This window comes from Calliphora vicina, chromosome 1 (genome assembly GCF_958450345.1).
Source record: "Calliphora vicina chromosome 1, idCalVici1.1, whole genome shotgun sequence".
In the NCBI taxonomy this organism is placed as follows: domain Eukaryota; kingdom Metazoa; phylum Arthropoda; class Insecta; order Diptera; family Calliphoridae; genus Calliphora; species Calliphora vicina.
Window position 1 is genome coordinate 88319991 of NC_088780.1, and position 20546 is coordinate 88340536.

A 20546-nucleotide genomic window follows, 5' to 3' on the forward strand; every position below is an offset into this window, starting at 1 on the left:
CAATTATGGACCGATCACAATGATATTAGGTCGTGTGATTTATGTCTATATGAAAATTATTTATGTTGAATTTGGTGTATATACCGACATTTTTAAGAGATTTATGCATGGTAAAGTGATTTTCGGAAGCGGGTCTATATGGGAGCTATGACTAATTATGGACCGATCGTAACAAAATTTGGTGACATGAATTTTGTATATATAAAACCTATTTGGAGAGAAATTTGTGTAGATACATATATAAATTAAACATTTATGACCGATAAAGTCCAATTTCGAGAGGACATTTGTATGGGGGCTAGGTGAAATAATGGACCGGTTTAATAGACTCAGAAAGTGATTCTAAGTCGATCTGTATTTTAAGGTGTTCGACCAATATTTTGGGAGTTACACACATCTGCACAAACGCATTATACCCTCCATACTATGGTTGTGTAGTGTATAATAAATTATGATACGATTTTATTGAACAACTAATGAAAAAGATACAAAAAGTAAGAAAATAAGTTTTACTTTCTACGATGATACTCATAAAAACATTTTTTGACATTTGATCAGCTTAAGGGAATATCGAATTTTGGCACCAGACCGTTGTCATTTTGTCGTTGTCGTTGCCAATTTGACACCATACGTTGTCAAATTGGCAACGGTAATTAAAATAAATAATAATTCCTTTATATTTATTTTTAAATACAATAGGAATAAATACTTATATACAAAATACATATAAAATATTCCATGTTTAAATGTGGCAAAACATTGGTGTCAATTGTCGGAGTTCCTGTATGTGAATTTTCAAATAAAAATAACTACATATTGTTACATTTTAACCTTTCCAAAACGTTGGTTTATTTTACTTTTGATAGTCACTCAATGTTTTTTTATACACGTTTATGAATTCTCAGAAATACAGAAATACAGCACACTTTAAGGCACTCAGTTGATGTTTATTCGAATAGCGTCTCTGATAAACTGACTAACGACTGCAACCTCTGCCACTATTTATAACACTACCATCTGCACTCTAGATTTCTCTTTAACTGTCTAGAGATTTCTAATACATACGCCATCTGTGGTGTACTTTCTACAATGTTCTTTAACTGAATATTCGAAATCGAATATACGTTCGCAGCAAACAACTGAAAGCTTTTATTCAATGTTAATAATGCCCACAGATATGTTAAAGTTTGGGCACTGCTATTTGAAAGCATTATGCAACTTTAAATCAGCCGTTAAAATCGTTATATTTGAATTCAAGTACAATTTCGTAACAATATTGATGGTGGCTATATAAGATTCGGAACAGCCAAATATAACACTCTTACTTGTTTAATTATTTTTATTTTTAAACAAATTTCTTATTTAAATGGTATTTTTAAATGTTTGAAATAATCTTATCTTCTAGAGAAAATTACCTTTCTAGCAAGCTACAAAACAATAATTGCCAATGAAAATTAGTAAAATTATACAGGTTTTATCTGACCATATATTAAGCAAAATATACTAGTTTACGCATATTTGACTCGCATTTTTATATAAGAAATTGTTGTTTACACACAAATTGGTTATTTTTACTCGATATTCATTGTTAGAAAGATAATTTTCTTTAGGATATAAGTTTTATTTTAATGCTTTAAAAAATATTATCTAAATTGGACTTTTACTTAAAAAATTACCATTGATTACCCAATTTTATAACTTTTAATAGACTGCTCACAGTTGTCCATGTCCTTTTATAATTTTTAACACCGCGATCATTGATATTTTTTTACACTGAAATATATACTTCGAAAATTGACCTTTAACCTTTTGGATGTAAACAATTTTATTCATACTATTTTAAAGTCAATATCTTTGCCTTTAAAATGGAATCAAAAATTATGCTGGTCTTTGAGTAGTATCAAAGTTATGAGCAATAATGTTTCAGTTTTCAAATCGCGATATTTTTACATCGGAATGAGTTTTCATTGAAAAAGTCACTGATGTGAGGAACATATTGAATATATTATATGTGGTAAATTTTATTTAAATTGGATATTGTAAATCCGACTGCTTTCCGCTTTCACATGGATTCTTGCAATAGTTAGTTTTAGCTATTAATGATTAAAATAAGATCCATCCAAAGTAAATCTATTTTTAAGGGCCTGTCTAATGTGCATATATAAGTATATGTTGTTTTAATTTGTTTATAAACAATTTAGAGTTTTTTTTTTGTTGCAGTAATGTAATAATTTTACGCTTAAAAAGGCAAAATTCAATAGCCCTAGTGGTAATTTAAGCACTGATGTGAAGGTGGTTGGTTACATGTACGACACGCTGACCAATACATATTTTTATACTTATTTAATAGCATATACTTATGCAAATACATATTTAGATAGATACATCCACATACTTCGTATTTGACTGACTAAGATAGTTATTACATGCGAATGCTGCCAACAATAATTATATTTATATTTTGTCGGTTGTGGTGTTTTTTTTTTAATTCATTACTTTGTTGTTCTTGTTATGAGGCGATTTATACAATGTTGTTTTTTTTTTGTTTGTAGCCTACTAGAATCATAACATTTAGACAGATGTTGCAGAATTGCAAATTATTTATAAAATAAAAATTAAAACAAATTTACATTGTAACGATAGAAAAATTTCATTTATACAATGAAGATTAAATAACTATCTATTAAGTTATTTTACTAAATGAAAGCATTTTCTTTTTTTTTTTTTTTATTTTAGTTGTTAAAAGTTGAAACCATTAATATTGATGAATTCAAGTAATGGCTATAATCAACCATTTTCGTAAGATATATTTAATTTTGGTCATCACAACCATTATAAGTGAGAAATATTCTTTGATATTGAAAACTGGTGAAAATGATTACCTTCAGGAACGTTCTAAAATAACGTCAAATAGGTACCTCACAAATATGCAATTACATTCGAAGGGCCTTAGAGTCATTATCATACCTTTAGATAAATATAATAACTATATAAATTACTGTCAAGTGTAAGCAAATCCATAAGCGACACTGAAGTAATGAAGAAAGCTGAAACCAATAGATCGGAACGTTTAAACTTAAATCGTAACTTTAGTTCAAGGTTCAATCGTTTGTATAATTTAAACTTCAATCCTTAGTCTAGTTTAGACATCAATGGCTGGAGCCAAATTACCGCACTCGTGATCGAATGAAAAATGATTTCGATATCGTAATTATTATAAAATGTACCATATTTCTAAATATTGCTAAATATCGAATACCGAAATCTCAAATATGAAAATTACGAATAATTTTACTCGATATCGAATGCGGTAATTTGGCCCCAGTTTAAACATATAGTTTAGTTTAAACATACCCAGTAAGCACCAAAGCCCCAAAAATTCAAGCACTTGAACGTTTTGTTGGAATTTGACTTGAATGCAAATGTAATTATACTTTAAACATGAAAATATAAAATTATCTTCTATTTGGTACATAATTATCGATTATAGAACTTTTATAATAGTACTTTTTTTTAAATTAAGCATATAGAAAGGCCCTAACTCTTGTTTTTTGTAAGCCCAGATATTCGTTTATTTCGATAAATGGTCCTCTCATATATCATAACCAGATCTCATATATCATAAAATCTGGACTTAAAAATACACGAGTTAGGGCCTTTCTATATTAACGATAATGATATATGGCCTGTATTGAGTGAGAATCCACAAGAGGGTATGATACTTTTGCTTTTTAGTGATACTTTCTAAATGTTCTGAATTAATAAATCTAGAAACATTGAATTGAACTTTCTAAATTAATGAAAATAAAAAAATAAAATTTTGGCTTTTTGATTCTGACTGATACCCATAAAATTGGAAAACGGCAAAAAGGTACTTTTTGATATTTTTTTTTTGTTATAGAAACCTTTGCATTTTTTTAATTAATGAGCGGAAATATGCAAATTAAGATTATTGAATTGAAAATTGTCAAAATCATGTTATAGAAAAAAATTACAAATAATGATTGTTATATTAAATTGCTCTATTTTAATGAATCCCCGACCAAAATAGAAGGTTAAAATTTATTCTTCGGTGAGTTGAAAATCCGGAAAAGTGGGGCATTAAAGTCATTCTTATTATTTCGATGGATGTTGATGTGTTTTTAAATTAAATAATCTTGCATGATGAGAACCTGGGTAAGATAAGAATCATATAAAGGGAACTTGTAAGAGATAACTGATTCTCGGTGGCAACGAATGATTCGTTAAAATGAATTGCAATCGAAATAATCACCATAAAAAATGTTCAACTACAACAGGAAAATTTTGTTATGGAGACTGAATCATTTTACTCACAACAAATTCGGTTGCCAAGGCGAAATATTTTATTTATGTATGTATGCAAAACATAACTTTAAATAAAATGTCATCATAGAGTATATTCGAAATTCGACTTAAATATACAATTCAATATTATAATTGTTGGCATATTCATATTAATCTTTTAAATATGATCTACAAAACACGCCCACTTAAAGTTATTTTTTTCTGCAAAAGCTGCAACAACAATTTATTGCAAATTGTTAAGAAATAACAACAACAAAGGTGACAACAACTTTGTACTAAACCAAAATTGAAATACAAAGTTTAAAAAGTGAAACTGTTGATTTAATTGCATTAAATCGAAACTAAACAATTTAAATACGTCTGTCTATCTGCAAGTTGGTGGCTTGGATGGACGGACGGACGGACCGCGTTAGACCGCGGTGGTTCGATTTAAGCAAATGAGTTGTAAGCATGTGTTTAGTATGAGTTCGAGAACATTTATTTTACATGTGTCTCGTGTATAGTTTCTAACTGTGAGTATGATCTGTGGTGATAGATCGCTTCCATTTAGGTGCAACACCAAACACCACCAGTAAAATGAAAACAAAACAAAACAAAACACTTCTTGTGTTTCAATTCTGTTTAATGAAGAAAAAATAACAACTTCAAAAGGGGAGCAGCTTTTGTTTTGTTGTCATTTAGTTTTTTTTCGTTTCTTTAAATTCTGCCGGATGTGGTTTAGTTGTAGTTTTTTTTTTCTATTTTGTTATAATTATATTATAAAATAATGAAAAAGTAGTAATTTAAAGTAAAACATGTATGTAAATTTATCTTACATCATAAATAGAGTAACACACATTTGTATATTTGTGCATATTCAACGAGTTGGAATTGTTTAGTGCTATAGGTCGGTGTTGGCCAGAAAAGTCCAATGGAATTAACTAGAAATATTGTGGTTAGAAACGGAGAAATTAGTACATATATGACATTAAATATTTCTTGGAACTTTAGATTTTATTATAAAACTTTCTCGCATCAGTAGCGATGTGAATCATATGTAGAGCGAAACATACATTTTAATACGAATAATAGAATCGATTTTTATTTAGAAAAGAATTAGATTACTATTTTTAGATTTAGATTTATTTGTATACTTAACTATAAGTAATCTATCTATCTTTCAATGGCACCGCGGTGAGGTCAGATTAGGCTAAACACGCTTACAATCTCGTCGAGTGACACACTTTCATTATCGGTTCATTTCCTGGTTCACTATCGTGGAACCAGGAAATACAGGCCCGGATGTAAGGAATAATGGATTACAATCCAATGATTCCTTAATCGAACAATTCGTCCGATTATAGAAAGAGTACGTTCCCAGCATAGCGAATTTTCGAATGTCTACAGCTTAACATACAGTAGCCAATGGTTAAGATACGCCACATGTCCACTGGTTATCTGATTTCATACGAACATTGATGCACATCTAATGTCTGTTTTGAGAGCAATTCGTTTGGCCATAAGATCAACTGGCAACTAAGTAGCGCTTCATGACAACAATAACCTTGGGAAATGTGTTGCATATTGAATCGTCTGAAATGACGTACGATTTTAAAAGATCTCCATCAGGTATGTTCAAGATGGTAATTATACAAGTCCTTATTTATGCCCAACACCACCATAGTGGGGAGGGTATAATGCGTTTGTGCAGATGTTTGTAACGCCCAAAAATATTGGTCTAACACCCACCTTAAATTATACCGATCGACTTGACCATGTAAACCATGCAAAGTACAGGTCGCAATTTTGAAGATATTTCGATCAAATTTGGTACATATAATTTTTTCGGCACAAGGACCAAGCCTATTGAAAGTGGCTGAAATCGAACCACTACTTCACCTAGCCCCATACAAATGTCCTCCCGAAATTGGACTTTATCGATCATAAATGTTTAATTTATATATGTATCTACACAAATTTCGCTCCAAATGACTTTTATATATTCGAAATTCATGCCACCAAATTTTGTTACGATCGGTCCTACACAGAGAAAACTGATTCGTGTTCACAACCGAATTTGGCGCCAATCGAATTTTGTCAGTTGCAAGTACTATCGACAAATTCGATTGCAATAACTGAATAAATACGGTAGACATCACTGTTTTTAAAAATGATTCGGTAAAAATATATATGACTATTGTGAATTATTTTCAAAATTGTTTGACATTTTTTTTTATTATTTTTATTGAAAATACAATGAATATTTAACCAAAAAGAAAATCGTAAAACAATAATATAGAAAACAAATACAAATTATTAAAAATACATTCAAAATGTTGAGATTTGTTGCGCGGCTTCGTCCCCATCTTTATTTATGTACAAAAAGGTAAACAGTTGGCCACATCGATACTCTACGGGTCATTTTTTGGATTACAAGACATACAAAATGGATCCACCAGTAATGAAAGAAGACGGGAGAACTTCTACAACGCTTTTGAGGAAAGTCATTATGTAATATTGGTCACAAGATAATATAAATAAATAAGAAATATAATTATGAAATATGATTGTTACATACATATATATGTATGTATGTATATGTAAATATAAATATGTACATAAGTACATAAATTGCAATAGAGCATTTACTCCATGCAATTTACATACATAGTACAGACTCATTGAGATATTGAACTTACTCTAGCATATCCAACGGCTAATCTTAAGAATTTTAAAAGTTTCCTTTAATTGTATTTTTTACATATGTATGCAATTGATTTTATCATAGGCAATTTTTTAATTTATTTTCAAGAATGTCAAGCAAACAATTTATCAATTCAATTTTTATATCAGTTGGGAACATCGAATTCAAGTTTTTTACATCACAACCGAATTTTTCAATTACAAACACCAATATTTGGAATATGAACCAAATTCAAACTGAATTAATGTAGGTTGTACCTACCGAATTGACTAAATAAATGTCTACAGACACAAATTGGTAATACCAACTTATGAAACAGTAGTTGGAACCTCAATTCAATTTCAATAATGTTTAGATAATTCTTATTACTGAAAATCTATTAAGTTCAGAGTTTTTTGATAACCACAATAAAATTTCGTCTAAGATTATTAAATTTTTATAATGGGAACCGTTTTCCAACCAATCTATTTTCTGTGTGTAGTCATAGTTTCCGTATAAGACCCGCTTTCGAAAATCACTTTAACGTGCATAAATCTCTTAAAAATATTGGTATACACACAATATTCAACATAAATAACTTTCATATAGACATAAATAACACGACCTAACATAGAGAATTATACATAGAGACGAGACACTCTGATTTGTCAAACAAAAATACAACAAATATAATTTCTGATACAACAACAAAATACATTGTCTAGCATGTATTTTGTTGTTGCAAGAGATAGGTTTTTGACAACAGACTTAGGTTTTTGACAATTCCGTCTCGTCTCTATGTTACCCTATGCGACCTAATTTAACCCTTTCGGGACGACTACTGGGATAATACATCCCAGCAATTCTCAAATGCAATATCTTTTCTAAATAACACCTAAATCCTGTTTAAGAGTTCATTATAATATTTGAATAAAAACATAACGGTACAGTCAGCGTATTCATGCAGTTTGAAAATGAATTTCAAGATGAAGGCCTTAGCAGCCAGTCTTAATTCTAAAAAAATTGTATTTCTTGTAAATTTACTTTATAATAAATAAATAAAAATAAAATGAATTTCATATATTTTTTTGTCATTCCGTTTGTAATTTCTACATTTTTCATTTGCAACCCCATAAAGTACAAGGTGGCGCAAAAGTAAACTTCCGATGTTTTTTGGCTGTAATTAAAAAAAAAATTAAAAACTTTGATTCTTCTTGTGGATTATTTTTATTTGGTCTTTTAATTTTTTTTACATCAAGTCGAGAATATGATGTCATGTAAATGGCCGCCGCCACAGTTGATTGTCATTTGAGCCCTTTTTATGGCATTCTCCATCACTTTGGCCAAAACTTCCGGCGATAGGTCCTCACATTCTTGACGGATATTGTCTTTAAGAGCTGCAGGTGTCTGAGGCTCGTTGACATAAACCCGCGACTTGAAAAAGCCCCACAAAAAGAAGTCTGGAGCGGTCAAATCAGTCAATCTTGCTGGCCAGTGCAAATCGCCAAAACGGGAGATTAGGCGCCCGGGAAATGCATACTTCAGCATATCGGTTGTGGCACGTGCAGTGTGTGCCGTTGCACCGTTCTGTTGGAACCACATGTTTTCCAATCCCAATTCATCAAGTTGCGGCAAAAAGAACTCGTTGATCATTGCTCTGTAGCGCTCACCATTCACAGTAACCGTTTGGCCCGCGACGTCTTCGAAGAAAAAAGGTCCGATGACTCCTCCAGCGAAAACAGCACACCATACAGTGACTTTGAGCGAGTGTAATGGCTCTTCGTGGGTTACACGCGGATTTTCAGTGCCCCAGAAGCGTACATTTTGCTTATTTACGTACCCGCTAAGATGGAAATGGGCCTCATCACTCATCTGCGACGAAATCCACGTTGTGCCAAAGTCACCGACCGATTATTGGTCATAGCGAAGTCGATATGTCTGTGTGTATGTTGAAATCAAGTTTCCGTAGCCCCCAAATAACTTACATATGTACATGATTCAAACATCAATATGTCGGAAATTATTCCGGCTGCTATTTAAAATCGACAAAATCGGCCCACAAATGGCTGAGATATAAGGAAAAAACCGGTACAACCTCGATTTTTGGCCTATTTTTGATCTACTAAATCATTTATACAGACAATATGGATATCTAATGAAAGATTTTTCAATTGCAACGATGTATATAAGGCTATACTATGTTGGACCTACAATGGGTCAAAATCGGGTAAAATATTTTTTAAACCGTATTTTTTTTCAGCAAAAACATAAATAAATTCTTTTTCGAAAAAAAAATTAAAAAAAAATTTTTAATAACTTTTTTAAAAAAAAAAAAATAAAAAAACAATTTCCAAAAAAAATTGTATTTTGTTTACCTAAAAATATTTAAACAAATTTATGATAAAGTATAATATGGTCAATTGTGTATAAGATTCGGCACAGCCGAAAATACCTCTCTTACTTGTTTATATTAAACTTGAAAATAAATTTATTCGATTAATCGAAAGTTATTGATCGAATGATTTTTTTATTCTAAATTGAAAAATGCCTTTTATTCGAATAAAAAATATAAAATTAATGTGGGATCAGCAACAGTATTTGAACAAAGGAATAATGACTTCCATAAATTCGGAAAATGACCACTAGAAAGTGATATGTGATTTAAATTTACATACTTTTTTTAAGTACACCTGCCACAATTTATTTTAAATTTTATAAATGTTTACGTTTCCAAATACTGGTTAAATTCAAGATTTTGAGAAAATTGAATTCGTTAATATTTTCTTAAGTTTTTTTTTTTTAAATTGCAACACAATAAAATATGTATGCATAGTTAAGTTTTCTGCATCTCCATACTTTACAATATTAAATAATAGAGATCGTAACATTTGTAAAAGTTTCATGCTATAAACTCCTTTTTTCACACTCTAAGTGGTTCACTTTGACTTACCAGATTAGATTCGGTGCTAATGGATATACATATATGATAGTTTATTTCTAATATTTGATCGTCTTTGCAAGTTAAATATTCATGGAAATTTTTAAAATATCAAAATTTTGAAATTTAGTAATTTGTATAAACGAATTTATATTTATGTTCTCACACTCATATTAATAGCTATATAACATACAAATTTAGTTTGTTAATTAATTGGAAGTATTTCAAATCAATTTCAATGGCATGTAAGTGTTATATTCCGCTTGTACGAGCAGTATATGGATATAAATAGATTCCGTTTTTGTACTTCATCCAACATTCGATACATCATCAGCAGTATCGCGGCATGCAATTAGTTGTGCAGATTTTATCAGACTTGTTATTGTAGCTGGCTTTTTTGTGTGTTGTGCATGCGTCAGTATTTTGAGTATCTTTGGTAGAAAAAATGTTAATTTTGTCGTTAAGTCAATTTTTGCTGGCATTTCTGTGTTTTTGTTTTTTGCTCGTATGTATTTTTTGTTTATAGAGTTTGTGTATTAAGTCTTTCGTTTTAATTTGATTGATAAAATGTTTAAAAGTTTGTTACTGTTGTTGTTGTTGTTGTTGCGTCTCTGTGACGGCTGTTATTGACTGAAGTAGATATTGTATGCAAGATTTGCGGATAAAAATGTTGGTGAATGAATGAATGTTTGCGTCTACTTATGTGTGTCTGTTTGTTTATATTTCTCTTAAGTTGTTATTAAATTAAGAGTTTATCAAATTATTTGTGTGTGATTGTTGTTTTCTTTAGCGACTTGAGTTGTATGTACGTTAAAACAAATTCGACATGCCTGTTTGCCTGAGGTTATTTAAATAACAAAACTATTTGACATTTATAAGAATGTCTTTGTCGACGTGAAATTCTTAATAAATATTTGGCATGAACAAAATTATTGATTTTTTTTTCATTATTATTTTTGTAATTAAAGATTTTCAATAAAGATTTTTTTTGGATATTATAAAAATAGATTGCCAAATATTTAAAATTTGTTGAAGTGCTTATAATGATTTTTGGCAATCAAACTGTCAAAATGTTTAATATATCAAATTGTAAATGTCAAAAACACAAGGAACTTTTTTTATATTAAACTTTCAAATATTATTTTAAATAGAGTGACCACTGTGAGAAATATTTCTTATTATTTTTATTCAACATTCCTACCATTGATTGCTAGTTCCAATAGCTTATTAAATCAGCCATCTGTCATTCAATTGATGCCATAGATGATGCATTTCCGATGAAGTGTATTTTTCTATGAATCAAGAATTTTTCCACACAATAAATAAAAAGGTAGTTTTGTTCTATTTTTTTACTCTATTCCCATTAAATCATTACAAATTAGCATAAAGTTGTAATAAATCAATGTCATTATAACTGAAATCGAGACTTCATTAAAGAAAACTAGTATGACTGTAGCTAATGATTGTTTCAACTAGCAGACTACAAAACACTCTGCATAGTTTTATCCCTGCATTGAGTTTGCAACAAATATTTCGCACAGTTCAAGAAACATTTTTTTTTAAATTAGAAAGTTTTTTATTATTTCAAAAGTTTACGTAAATAAAATTGTAAAATGTATTTCTTCAATCGCTTTTATTACTGTAGACATATAATTAATAAACTTCAATAGACAAGACCCAATTTCTTGGATAAGTTATATGTCCTCATTTGCTGGCCATGTCCATAGCCCATAGAGTTATATTCTTTTATACATAAACCAAGTGTTTTCTCTCTACCTCAACATATCCTTTTTTTGTAATATTATTAAAATTACATAAAAAATAATGGTTTGGTATACAGATACATTTTTCTTTCGGAAAAATATGTTTCCAGTTTACAACTTTTTTTTGAAAATTATTTTTTTTTAATTTTCTTATTTATAATGAAATAACATTGAAAAAAAGTTTCACACAACTCACAATTTAAAATCCTCTGTATTTCATGCTTCTAGTTACCGTAGTTTAGAAGCCCGCCATATATCCTTTTTTGTAAATATTATTAAATTTAATAAAATGCAATGATTTGGCAAGCAAATTAATTTATAGATCAATAAAAACATGTTTTCGTAATATAATAATATTTTTAAAATTTATTTCTTATAATTTCTCTGCTGCCTATGAGAAAATATTGAAAAATTATTCATCATAACTCGTAGTTCCAAGTTTTTTATACACTCACCAAATATCATGCTTTTATCTAATATAATTTAGAAGCCAGCCATATATCCTTTTATTGTAATATTTTTTTAATTTTCATAAAAGGCATTAATTTGAGATCTTAATTTATTTATTTTTCAATAAAAATAAGTTTTCAGATTACAACAATTCCATGCAATTTATTTTTTTAAATTTTCATGTTTTTAGCTGCTGTAGCTTAGAAGCCCGCTATCTATCCTTTTTTTGTGAATATTATGAAATTTCAATAAAATGCAATGATTTGTCAAGCTAATATTTCTTATAATTCTCCTGCTTCCAATGAGATAATAGACAATATTTTTTGCAAGTAACACATGACATCTAAACATTGAACCTGATGGAATTACACTTTATAAATCTCTTTGAAGCTCTCAGCTATAAAGTTTATAAGCTAAAGACGAAAAATTATGAAGGATAAAGCCCAAAATAAATTAGTTGACGACAAACATCTCGTCATATATTGGGTAGGATATATAAATATTCTTAAAGACACCGGAACTTACCCGTTCTAAATGTGTTAAATTTGGAACGGCAAAAAGTTTAAATTCAGTTTGGTTTGTTTGTCTTTTATCGAGGTTAAAAGTTAAAATTTTATATAAGAATTTCAATAAAACTATCATCATATTAATGCTTTTGTAACTTGGTTTCAATATTTTTTCCTAAAAATCTTTTTCTTTGGAACACACGATATTGAACCAAAAATCTTCCATTTTCTAATAATTTTCCTCAATCATAAGCCATTGTGTGGTTAACAACACATCCCCATTAGGGGATCTCGAGATAATAAACATTTAGTACACATTGCAAAATATTTAAAAGAATAAAAATGATAAATTTTTGTGAACATATAAAATCAAAAAAAACTTTATCTTCAAGATCAAAATCCAAAAAACTTAAAAAAATTCGTTTTTTTTACCTTTTTCCCCTGTTCAGGTCCATAGGCAGCAAAACGTTCAAAATTCAAGGAAACAATCAACTACAAAAATATACCTAAGATCTCAATAAACAACTTTCTAGAACATATGAACTTCCTAGGAATGATTTTTAACACCGTTTAGGTAGGACAATATAAGTTAGTAAGAAAAAACTAAAGGAATTAAGTATTTTTGGCCATAAACTATTAAATTATTATAAACTAAAGCATATTTTTAGGCAGATTTAAAAAAATGTATTTTGAATTTTTAAAATTTTTTTGATTTTATATGTTCACAATTTTTGTTCTTATGATAAGGGCTACATCTTTCTTTATGATTAGGGAACTGCTTGCAAGATAAGAGCCTGAGAAAATTATCACTTTATTGCAAAAATTACACCGAGGCCCCACATCTTGGGGCCCATAAGAAAGTGCAAGACTTTGGGCAAAACTGGGAGACACGGTTCTTTTTTTTGCTCTTTTATCACGTACAGGTGTCCGTATATGGTTATATTTCCATGACTTAAAAAATTACACACAGTGTAATACTTAAGGTAGGGTCACACATGACAAATATTCGACGAAAAGCCTTCAAACAAACTTTAGAGTAATAATACAACATTTCGCATTTTCCGCAATTTTCCATGATTTAAAATAAGAACTTTCTATTGTTTGATTTGGAAAGCCATTAAGGAATAATAATTAATAACTTCAAAATTTCATACAAAAACTCGATTTTCGATTTTTCCGGAGGGATATTCCAAAATTTTCTTCCGTAAAACACGAACAACTGACAAAAAAATTTACAGAAAGCGGCCCAGTCGTCCCATTTTATGAATTACTATAAATTTTTTTATACCATTTTTATATATATAGATTTGAACCAATTTAAAGCGAATTTCGAAATTCTGGAGAACATAAAATTTTGTACAGGCTCTGAAGAGTAAAGCAAAATATTTAAGAAAGCTGATTTTTAGTACATGAGACAATATAAGATGCTATCTTCATTTCCTGATTTAAAAATCTTTTAGGATTTAAATGATGAATTATTTAACCTTTGCAGAGCTTTACAAAGATCTAGGATAAAGAAAAATTACTTCCAACTCCTGTACTATGACGTTACAATTTTCAAAGAAATCGGATCATTAGTTTAGAACTAGAGTATCCTAAGCCGAAATCGAAAATCCGTCAACCGGTTTTTTCATCTTTGTAAACTCTAACCGGTTTTAATGAAATATATTTTCAAAAGCTCATTCAAACATATTTATGAAAAACTGTGATACCATTTTTAAAAATATTGATTTATTTTATAGAAAATTGTAGCATTTGACAACATTTCGTAAAATATATAAAATAATTGCATAAAGATAGAGCTTTAAAAACTCAAAAATGACAAATTTCTGATGATTTAGTACACAATTCTTAACACATTTCCTATTAGCGTTCAGAAATAAAAATAAATTTAAGGAGAGCTTTTTCATATTAAATAAAAATTGAATATACACATTTTTTACAATATATTTTTTTTGTATGATTCGCATTTACAAATATGTTCTATTGATTACTAAAAAATTCATCCTAATGCCGGTAAAAATTCTAGATAAAACTACACGCAGAGAAAAAACATGGTTTCACATGGTTACGACAACTATACTATGTTCTCTGTAACAATATATTGTTGTTGTAAACATATAATTATTGTTTTAATTTAATTTCAACAATATTATAGTTACTGTAAACGTTTATATTTTCATCGCAATTATAAATATGAATATGGTTTTCGAACAACTAAATAATGATAATTAGGTAAACATATTATGTTTATGTACAACCATTAAATGTTAAGTTTATATACGCGTAGTCATAGTATGTTTAAGATGTTAACAGAATATGTTTACAACAACTAAATAATAAAAAATGTAGTCATAATATGTTTAACATGCAAACAAAATATGTTTACTTTTAATTGTCTGTTTTCCCACCATTTGTGAGTGTTGGTGTTTGTCTAAGCTATGTTATTTTTACAAGTAAATTTTGAGTGTTTGTAATTCCCATTCGCTCTATAGTTTTATTTGTATATTATCTTTAACTTTCCTAGAGCGAATAACAATAAATTTCATTTAATCAATAATATTTTAATTGTGAATTTAGTACTTTAAAACTAAAACCTATTAAAATTTTGTATTTCCAAAAATAAATTTTAATAATAATATGATTATTTTGGATCATAATATGATTTAATTGTATCATAATATGATTTAATTGGGCCATAAATATGATGACTTTGGGTCATATTATGATTGATTTATATCATAATATGATTATTTCAAAACATATTATGATTGATTTTTATCATAATTTGATTATTTCAGAACATATTATGATACTAATAATGATCATAATATGTTTTGGACTACAAGCAAAAATCTGATCATAATATGTTGCTCTTAGTTTATGGTTACCACAACCATGTTTTTTCTCTGCGTGTATATAAAACAAAATATAACAAGGCACAAGGAATTCTTTTTTTTTCAATTTCGTAAATTATTTCTTTTATCATAAAACATTTTAAATAAATTATAATTTAAATAATGGTAACCAATATTTGTACTCCACCTAAATATACCACATATTTGTGAATAGGGTATTTAACACTAAAGCAAACATGTCCCACAGAGTTTAGCAATTATTGACACACAATGAAATAAATTTCTTCTCTAACTATGAAACATTCAGTATTTATTGCTGGCAATTAATTAACAAGTATTTAACCTTTAAACTATATAAATTGTTTAACCAACAATTGCTTTAATTTTTCTATTCTATTGTAGATGTTGGCGCGAATACCGTCCAACGAGACAAGGCCACTCAAAGGAAATTCACAAGCCAACAGTGATCTCATTGCGGGCAATGAGTTTCTCAAACTATTTATGGAACATGATCAGTTAGACAAAGATTTCTATAGTAGTGAGTATGTTGGCGGAGGCAGTGGAGGTGGTAATGCGGGTGCAGAAAGAAGAAAGAGTGTAGCTGCAGCTACGAAAAAAGAAGAGTCATACGATAAGAAGTCTGCCGAAACGGGGAGAAGGTCCAGTAGTGGAAGAAGTTTAAAGGACAAAGGACCAAAGCTCAATCAGGCCGAGGGTCAGTTGGAGGATAGTAAACAAGTAGTTAAATTAGTTACCTCAGGTAGTAAAATTGTATTTTTAGAAGATTATGATGAAAACGATGCCATCTTAGATGCTGAAGCCAGAGATATTGATTTGAAAAGAGAGATATTTAAGCAAAAAACTCATCCCAATTTGGATGATTACAAAGTGGTGGCCGTAAGTGTTTCCTCTTCTAGTCAACGAGGCACAACAACGGCCAGAAATCGCTTTGCCCATAAAGCAACATCAGCCAAATATGAGAAAAGACCGACAACAACAGTAAAAACAACCAGCACAACAACAACTACTACTAGCAAAGCGTTCGTGACAATGACACCTAAACCACCAGCAGCGACAACTGTCAGATCACAAACATCACCTGCATCGGCACCGGCATCATCAACTAAAATCGATGCCACAGCTGGAGACAACTTTATCAATCGCTCACATAAAAGTGAGTTTTCCATAGAGGAAGTTGAGCCGCTAACAATGACACAACAACAGAAATCACGTAAAATACATTCACGTCACAGAACATACCCAGTAGTAACAAGTGTATCAGACACATTGGAAGCTTTAGATTCAGAAAATAGTGCTTCTACCAACATACACAATGTTCTGGTAGCACCTCTACAACCGTCCGCGTCGGCACGTTCCACATCAATGGTGACAACTACGTATCACAGTGGTCAACGTAATATGACCATTAATCACGATTCTAATTTGCATGTGGCTCAGGCTCGTCATAAAACCGCAACCACAACGACAACAAACACCGACGATGACAAGCCAAAAGCTGGTGATTTACAGCAGCATATGACAAGCGGTAGTGGTGGCGGCGGCGCTGTTGATGATCAATTGTTACCATTTCAAACAGTCATTTATCACGACACTAAAGCAGGTCATGGTCCACAATCTCGTTCTATTTCCTATTCGTCAATTTCACAAAATGTGGAGGACTTAAAGAAATGGCAACAGTCGGGTATTTTAGCCGAAGCTAGACGTAATGTCAGCGAGAGCTTAAAACCCATTCCAAGATCCAATGTTTCTTCATCGAATCATCAACAAGAGCCAGCCAAGTTCTATTCACAACCTTCCAAAATGTACAGTGAACCAGCGAAATTTTATTCAGAACCTTCCAAGGTCTATTCGGAACCAGCAAAAGTCTATGGAGAACCGGAAAAATTTTACTCTGAGCCAGCTAAAGTCTATGGGCAACCATCGAAATTTTACTCAGAACCCTCCAAGGTATATTCCCAACCAGCAAAAGTGTACAGCGAACCAGCCAAAACTTACTGGCCCATTTTAACTGCAACCACTACCACATCGACAAATACTGGCAGTACCATAATACCTCCAACAAATGCTCCCACAATCACTACCATACCACCAACACCACATTCGGTAAATATACATCAATCATCGAGAAAGCCCGCCATTGTATCACGCATTGCTTTTGGTGAAGCTCATTTGACTTCAAGTACAAGTACTAGCACCACTAGTACTACAACTACTACCACGACCACACCTGCCCCATTGACCACAACATCCAGAACATATGGCTCTCACAGTCAGCATCAATATTCTCGCACATATAGCAGTCATCGTAATCCATCTTCCACTTCATTGAACAATGAAAATTCATCCTCATCATCATCTTCATCAACACCTTCACGTCGTATACTTTTTAATCTAGACCGTTTACCGTATGATCTTTTAAATGCACCTGAACCATCGATACAACAGCAACAGCTTTTGGAACTGCAAAAAACCAAGAGGCCGCAACAGACATTAACATACCCACAGTCAAAGCAGCAGCAGCAACATCAGCAACCACAACAGCAGCAGCAACGTCATAATATCAATCCATGTTTAGAGTCGGCAGTTTCTTCACTTTTTTCATCATCTTCTTTATCTGTTCATCCAGCATTACTGAAACAACGACAACAACATTCATCATTGTCAGATCAACAACAACATTCTAATCAAAATGCCAAAGGATTGCCCAACGGAGGTAAGTTTCATTTTACATTGTTACTTTGTATTTATTTTCAATTGCACTTGGTTTGTTGTACGTATGCATTTTTGCTCTTACGAATAGTGTTTTTATACCCTACACCACCATAGTGGGGAGGGTATTATGCGTTTGTGCAGATGTTTGTAACGCCCAAAAATATTAGTCTAACACCCACCTTAAAGTATACCGATCGACTTAGAATCACTTTCTGAGTCGATTAAACGATGTCCGTCCGTCCGTCCGTCCGTCCGTCTGGTTGGCTGGCTGGCTGGCTGGCTGTCCATGTAAACCTTGTGCGCAGAGTACAGGTCGCAATTTTGAAGATATTTCGATCAAATTTGGTACATATTACTTTTTCGGCCCAAGGACCAAGCCTATTGAAACTGGCTGAAATCGGTCCATTATTTCACCTAGCCCCCATACAAATGCCCCCTCGAAATTGGACTTTATCGGTCATAAATGTTGAATTTATCTATGTATCTACACAAATTTCGCTCCAAATAAGTTTTATATATACAAAATTCATGTCACCAAATTTTGTTACGATCGGTCCATAATTAGTCATAGCTCCCATATAGACCCGCTTCCGAAAATCACTTTAACGTGCATAAATCGCTTAAAAATGTTGGTAAGCTCATAAAATTCAACATAGTTAACTTTAATATAGACATAAATCACACGACCTAATTTTATGGTGATCGGTCCATAATTGGTCATAGCTCCCATATAAGGCCCACTTCCAAAAATCACTCAAAAATATAAATTATTGATATTTTAAAAGAAAAACATTTTTACTCATTTACTTGGTGTAGGGTATTATATGGTCGGGCTTGACCGACCATACTTTCTTACTTGTTTTTTCTTCTCTTTGATAATTCTTGTTGCTAGTTGCATTATTTTGGTGGGATTCCACTTGAACTGAGTTTGTATAAATGGAAAAATACTGATCCGGTACACTAGTACTTGTTAATTTTTGTTGCTATTTGGATAACCACAAATTTGTGGTAGGGAGAACTGCTTAAATTTTATAACACTGGTTTACAAGATTTTTGCTCATGAATTGAAACATATGGAGATTTGTGTATTTAGGTCTTCTAACTTCGGAAAAAATATTAAAAAAAATCCAGGACGTCAAACTTTTGAGATATTTATTAAAAACAAAAGATATAAAAATGTACATTTCTGATTCACCAAAAATTCTTTAACAATAAGTGTAATAAAATTCAATGCTGCTTTTTCAACATCGGTTAATAGACACTCAAATTTGGTATCACCCAAAATTTTTCTTATTTGAGGACCCACAAATATCCCTTCTTTTATCCCTTCTTGGAATATATTCACTACAATTGTGCAAATCGAATGAGGGACCCACGTTTTTTATCCTGATTTGACACGGGGAATCCAAAATAATGTAAATAAACATTTTGCAGTGTTTGTGTTATAGGAAAACCTCGATTTAACTGAATAATTTTTCCGCAAATAAAACAAAAATGGTCTGCGTTTATTTTACACTTTCTGGAAGACATTTTAAAATAGGGTTTACTTTAGATTTTTGTATTTAATAGCGATTTATTAACGTTTATCTGCAAAAAAATGGTCAATTAGCTAGCGTCCCTAGCTCTTCTCAAAAATATAAGTTTCATTCCATGAGCAAACAAAAATGTTTGATTTGTAAACTAGTGTAATCAGCGAATATAGGTGACACCCTATTTGTGAGAATGTTTATAATTACTGCTTGAAATACCATACTACGTAGTTTTATTCATTAAATCGTGAACCAAATAATCTCTTGACAGAATGCTTGAGCCGTTATGTATCAGTTGAGTGTCCGAATCTACTAATATTGAATTTATCATCTGTCAATTTATCATTCTGGGATAATCTAAATTGAGTCCTAAGAAGATATTCGTTGATGTATATAAACAACGGATCAATTTTAAGTATTGTACATAGTGTCTCGTAGCTTTATACGGCAGCTTGAGAAGTTCGCTGAATAACTTAGTCACTGTTTTAATCTTCCGCTCCTAGAATGAAACATGCTACTACGCCCACTTCAAGTGCATCAAGATCTAGAATAGGCAATTGAAGCAATAGCTTCAATGACAGCTGAATTAGTATTTGAGAGAGTACTTTTTTATCTCTACCAGAATTGGTGGAGATGTTTTAATTGCTTCGGGCTTGATGTGGCTATAATACGTTTTTGTAGTTTGGTCATGAAGTGGTGTATCCACCGAGAGAAACTTATTTGTCGCATTCTGCTTCTGAAACCAAAGTCCAACCAAAAGTCAACACGTTACATTTACACT

General features: G+C 30.9%; 1 protein-coding gene across 1 annotated transcript in view; it reads left to right on the forward strand.

Moving 5' to 3' along the window:
- LOC135963295 (mucin-2) overlaps window positions 1–20546 on the forward strand; it is a 50506-nt gene that overhangs the window by 27079 nt on the left and 2881 nt on the right. The window contains exon 2 of the mRNA XM_065515086.1: window positions 15906–18237. Coding sequence (XP_065371158.1) covers window positions 15906–18237 — 2332 coding nt within the window. The remainder of the gene's footprint in view (window positions 1–15905; window positions 18238–20546) is intronic.